Genomic DNA, 6541 nt, shown 5'->3' with positions numbered 1-6541 from the left:
TCATAACTAATGAGCCAACGCTCGTGAGTGGGTAGAGTACAGTGAACTAAACAAAAAAGTATTAAGTCATTTTGCGATTTTCGCAATAATTATTAAAATATTAATTAAAAACGCTTAGCGAACAATATTATACATATCTACAAAATGTCCGGTAATAATCGCCCCAATTCTCTAGGACAGATAGAGCAGGTCAAACTGAACATAAAAGTCCTGTATCATTTTGCGATTAGTGCAATAATTATTGAACTATTAATTAAAAACGCTCAGGGTATGCTGAGCGCTATATGCGGCGCGCGCTCCTACGCCGAGCGTTTTTAATTAATATTTTAATAATTATTGCGAAAATCGGAAAATGATACAGGACTTTTATGTTCAGTTTGACCTGTTCTATCAGCCCTTGAGAGGTGGGGCGATTATTACCGGACATCTTGTACATATGTATAATATTGTTCGCTAAGCGTTTTTAATTAATATTTTAATAATTATTGCGAAAATCGCAAAATGATCTAATACTTTTTTGTTCAGTTCACTGTACTCTATCCGTTCACGAGCGTTGGCTCGTTAGTTATGAGACATTCTGTATATATGTATCAGCCAAACGATGTATATTGCTGTCTTCGTCTCACTCAAAAAAAAAAAAAAAAAAAAAAAAAAAATTATGCTCTCTATACATACATATCTTTATACATATTATATCAGAGTGATTTCGCGCTTCTCGCAACAGGATCAGAAAAGTGAATATACATATACAGGGTGTCCCATTTTAATTCCTCCAGTCGAATATCTCAAAAACCAAGCCCGGGAGAGAAAAATGTTTCAGGCAAAAGTTGTTTAATGTAAATATTTTTCTCTCCCGGGCTTGGTTTTCGAGATATTCGACTGGAGGAATTAAAATGGGACATCCTGTAGACAGTAAGTATATAGACCGAACATTTGGGGAGGTGAACGTAGAAGAAGACACTCTGAAGCATGCCGTTGTGTTCTCTCTCTCGTTCGCGCATTACGTGTCATGTATGCATATATGCGTATGTACGAGAATTCATCACTAAAGTGCCAATTTTTGTCAGAATCTTGAAGAAGTAACAACCGGGAAGAACAAAAAAATTTATTTTCTTGTTTAAAAAAATTCAACCATTTTTTGAAGAAAGATTTACGCATAATAAAAATCAAAGTTTCGTCGTTCCATATTGGTTACGACGAAAACTGACGTATCAATAAATTTTTCGTTAACATGGAAAGCGTCCCAAATATCTTGTTTCGTATCGATTAATTCTGAGAAATTGGCTAGTTTAGCGATCGATAAACTTACTTTCATTGATGTAATTGTTGATATGGCAACGGCGAGTTGTGCTTTATTCATTGTCAGATCAGTCAGATTCGAGTCTGACTTTCTACATACGAGAATGAAATATAAAATAAAAGAACAGTAATCAAAAGTATGTTAACATTATTTTAAAGGTAATTAATTAGTGGTAATCTATACTTAGAAATACTTATGTATACTTATAAAAAATAAATATCTATTATTAATAAATAATATTTATCATAATTTAGATACCAAGATTTTAACGAGTTTTTAACAATGGCGATGCGTGGCAAAAGCAAAAAAAAAGCCAGTGTGAAAACTAATGGAAAGAATAATGGAAAAAGTGCTAAAGGTGGCAATGGCAGCAAGAATAAAGGCTTGAAGAAATCGAGAAGAAGTGGTGGGAAAGCACGATTTGCTATGGATATTTTTAACGAAGAGGTGATGGAAAATGCTTATTATACATGTCACAACATCATGGACGTGCTAAAATGCCGAGGTTTTCCATGGCCAGAAGCTCAAAAAAAGAAGAAAGGAAAAAGAAAGAAATAAATAACAGCACTAAATAATTGAAAATGTGTTTTTATGAAAAATATATATCTATAAAGCACATATAAATAATTTGTCATATTAATTATTATTTTAGTTCTTTTATTACTGTTAATTATTGTTTTAGTTCTAATATTGACATAAAACTTTTTTTTAGCCTTAATTTGATTGCAAATGTTATCAAAAATATAATTATATCTTAAAACTTTCTTAAATTCTATACATTTTAAAACTATATAAAATAATTTCAAAAATTTTAATATATATATATTTTATATATACAGAAAAAAATAATTTTTGCAACTTGGTAGAAAACTTTATTTCTTTGTATATATATAAGGAACAAAATATTTTATTTTTATGTTTTTATCCTAAATATCCTAAGTATACTAAATATCTTTTGATTGAATAAAACGGTTGATGTAAGCTTCTGTATTGAATTCAAACTCTTTATCATTTGTGTTAACAATTGGACCATTTAAGACACAATGTACCGTTACTGTTTCTTCATATGATAAATCTAATAAAAGCTATTAAAATAATATGATTAATAAAAATTATTATATAATGAGAAATTAAATAATATTATTACTTACTTTTGGTGTGAGCAGAAAATATTGAGAACTGTCTGGCCTTCGTGTTATTTTAACGACCAAGTTAAAGACTCGATTTTCATTAACTACATCCATGCCCTAGAAAATAATCGCGAAATATTAAAATCGCAAAAAGATATAAAACATAATATATATATAAATTATGTAAATATGTCATGTACGTACATGAAACGTGTGATAACGAACCTGATTAATTTCATCCACAAAGAGAAACGGTACGCGCGACAATTCTTGCAACACAATCATATAAATGGCAGTAGTTACAGTTCTTTCGCCACTGCTTTGAAAATGTCTTGTCAATTCTTGCAACTCATCTGCATCTCGGAATTTTACTGTAATTTTTAAACCATATTGATCAAAATTCAGCTGAAAATATATCTAGTTAATAAAAGAATTTTCATTTCATATGTTGTAAATACCGTGTCAACTTACGACATCTTCACTATGTGAAAGAGTAACTTTATCAGCACAATCTATCACGGAAAAATAAGCATTAAAATTCACATTTATCCTTTCAATCAGCTGCTTCAACAGTGGTAACCATTTTTTTTAATTTGTTGATCTCTTCTGTCATGTCTTCTAATTTAATAGTCTTTTGTTTGATAAACTCAATCAAGTTTTGAATATTATTTTGTATTCCCTCATATTCCCGCAACATCTAAAGATATAAAAAGAAAATACTCAATTATCTTTAGCATATAAATAATTTTTAATCTGTTGAAAGAATTATATCATTCATTATATGTTACACTTACATTCTCGGCACCTATGTTTTCATACAGAAAACTTTTGCTTGAGCAATATTTAATTCTTTATTTATGTCAGCTATAGTAGCCAGTAATTTTCCAAAGGCTTTATTCAGAGGTTTGAACGCGTTTGTGGCTTAATATTATTTGTACTTGCCAATGCTTCATTATACAGTCTTTCAGTTTCCTTTTTTAAAGGTTGAAACTCTTCATTGTGTTACTTAAATATTCTTTCTGCGTATTTTAACATATCTCTCAATTCCGCAGTCTCATTTTTTAATTAATAAAATTTGTTGTTGTTGAGCTATTGCAAATTTGACCTCGTCACTTCTTTTAACGCAATTGAAACATTTCTTTAGAATTGCATTATATTCTTTATACATTTGGAATTATTTCTTTACGATAGTCTAAAGTAAAGAATTCATTACATATAAATACAATTTTGTAAAACAAGGAAATTTTTATAACATATATATTTAAAAAAAAACCTTAAACTCTTTATTGCATGCAACTTTTATATTATCAATGCTCATTTGGTCCATCTCCAGTTGCTCAATTTTGTTAGTAGCTATGCGTATTCTGCTTTTCAGTGCTTGAATTTGTTGAATGTTTTGTTGATATTTATTCATGTTAGTCCGATATTTTTCTAATTCTTTAGTTTCCTCCTTTATTTTATCTTATCCTCTTTAATATCAATTAAAATTTGATTTCTCTTTTCTTGCAAATTCTTTAATTTAAAGAACAAATATCATTACATGTTTTATAATTCATTATATATTTTTATATATATTAATTTTTTTACATTCCATTTTTGGAGTCTTTGTTGTTTGGATTTATCTAGAACATCGATAATGTCATTTTCATTGACCTGTGAGATTCTGGTCAATATTGACCAGATAACATATGTTCTGTGCATGTATCTAGATGTATTCACATAATAAATGTTGTCTGCAAAGAAAATTTTACTAAATTTTAGTAAAAAGTCGTATTTGTAAGTTTGATGTGTTTAAAAAATTTACTCACCACTAAAGTAACAGTTTAAGTTGCGAGGTTGGTGTGATTATTCATTATTCTTCTGTTCTTCAAAATTATACTATATTTTATAATTGCTTTATGAAACTTTCCTCTGAAACGTATAATACATATTGTAATACAGAATTAGGATAGTATATGTATATATATATATATATAATAAAATAATATATACCTGAATATTAACATTAGAGATGAATTCTTATATAGCTTTTGCAGATGATAGAACATCATTAATCATCCATTTAGACATTTTTTCTTTGGTAAATGTCCTATTACATGATCTCGTTCATTGCCATTCTTCAAATGAATTTCTATCTTTGTGGATTCACATCCATACTTGACGTATTCTCCTATATGAAGTGCTCGTCCAATAATACTAGGTCTACCACCTAATCCAAGAACTATAGCGGCAACAATAGTAGACTTGCTAGAACCATTAGGTCCAACAATAACATTATCTTGCAGGATATCTTGCGGGATATACTACAGCACTGTCATAAGTCCTGTTTAGTTGAGAAATATTGAAAATATATGCTAAACTATAAATTATACAATAGAATTAATATATAATAGCTATAATGTAATGTAATATAGTACAATATATAAACGTTCAGAATAATATATAAATAACATATTAATAAAAATAAATAATTTTTCATACTTACACAAAATTTTCCAGAAATATGCGTGTGATAATTCCCTTCTCAGTATTGTCGATTATCTCGTTAGGTTAAGAAAGTTAGATAGATTTTAATACCTACAAGAAATGACTACATAACCATAGATCTTATAAAAATGGATACGTCTTTCCCTGTAGATAGAAAGAGACAATAGATGTTACATATTTTCTATCCTTTATTTAATCAAATAACAAATACATGAAGCGCATGCTCGATATGTCGTATTAGAAATGATCGATAGTTTGAATGTTTGACATATGTATGTCAATTGATGTCAATGTGGTTATACTTATATAATTACTCTATTTCATATCAAAATATTAAAAAAGAAATTTAGAATAAGATTAATATTAAAAAAAAAAAATATTAATTTCACATTTTTCTTTGTATACATGAATGAAAATATTGTCCCATAATTTATGTTTTTTTCATTTTTATACATACACAATGTCATTTTAATTATATATATAATTTCTTATTATCTTATAATTTAAAATATTCTATTAAAAAAAAATAAAAAACATTCTTTGTATCCTAAAAATATTGGAATATTTTATAGTTATATGATTATGAAACTAAACCAGTATTTTTTAGAAATAAAAAAATAAAACAATTTTTAAAAATTATTAATAACATGTTAAAATTGAAACTTCAAATTTCAAAATTTTTTCATCTTGTTGCTGTGCAACCCGCGTGACACTTCGTCACTGAAACGCCTAGAGCGTACGGTCCATGGTCTAGTCGCGAAAAACGCACGCTCATTCGCTGAGCATTTTTAATAAATATTTTAATATATGTGAAAATTGCAAAATGGTAAAGGACTTTTCTGTTCAATTTAATGCGCTCTACCTGCTCACGAACGTTAATTCAATCTTTATGAGACACCCTGTATATATATATGTGTGTATAATGTAAATGTTATATATTTTTATATGTCTTATGTTTTTATGTTAAATAAAATATTATTTTATTTATATACCCGGTAAAAAATTTGTTATATATAATCATATATGATATATGACCATATAAAATTATATAGAAATATATAAAATTTTGTATAAGTTATGTATAATTATATATAATAATATATGACTTATTATATAATTATATATAATTTTATATTAATGTTGGCTAGATGTCAGTCAACGATAATACAAAATTATGCATACTATACATAACTATACATAACTTATGCAATATTTTATATATTTCTATATACTTTTATATTGTTATATATAATTATATATGAGAAATTTTTTACCGGGCCTGAACTGTAAATAAATCTGCCATTTCGAAATTGTTGTAACCCTAAAGAGGAAAGACTTAATATGATCGAATGAATATTTAGTTGAATAAAATATTCGTATTAACGATACACATTAAATTCTATTATTAAATATAAATTTGTATTTTATTAATATTACAAAATATAGTAGAATTTTTCGTTAATAATGTGTAGTGTTTGAAATAATCATGTCATTTAAAACTATTTAAAAATTATGGTATTATTTCTCCCTACATTGCAAATTTTATAACGATTTGAAAATATCGAGAACCAATATACAATTTACCCGGTAAAAAATTTGTTATGTATAATCATATATGATATAT

General features: G+C 27.1%; 1 protein-coding gene and 1 pseudogene across 1 annotated transcript; one reads left to right on the top strand and one right to left on the bottom strand.

Moving 5' to 3' along the window:
* The first annotated feature begins 959 nt into the window (after positions 1-959).
* Positions 960-2172, top strand: LOC140662833 (uncharacterized). Its single transcript, XM_072886490.1, has 2 exons — positions 960-1458; positions 1555-2172. Exon 2 carries the CDS (start codon positions 1583-1585, stop codon positions 1856-1858), a length of 276 nt encoding a protein of 91 aa, XP_072742591.1. The 5' UTR covers positions 960-1458; positions 1555-1582; the 3' UTR covers positions 1859-2172.
* LOC140668443 (uncharacterized) lies at positions 1920-5664 on the bottom strand (annotated as a pseudogene).
* Between the last annotated feature and the right edge of the window lie 877 nt (positions 5665-6541).

Source organism: Anoplolepis gracilipes, chromosome 1 (assembly GCF_047496725.1).
Source record: "Anoplolepis gracilipes chromosome 1, ASM4749672v1, whole genome shotgun sequence".
In the NCBI taxonomy this organism is placed as follows: Eukaryota; Metazoa; Arthropoda; class Insecta; order Hymenoptera; family Formicidae; genus Anoplolepis; species Anoplolepis gracilipes.
This window is presented reverse-complemented; position numbering and strand designations above follow the sequence as displayed.

Excerpts from the sequence above, each read along its gene's own strand:
- LOC140662833 (XM_072886490.1), top strand. The coding sequence starts at position 1,583 with ATGGCGATGCGTGGCAAAAGCAAAAAAAAAGCCAGTGTGAAAACTAAT.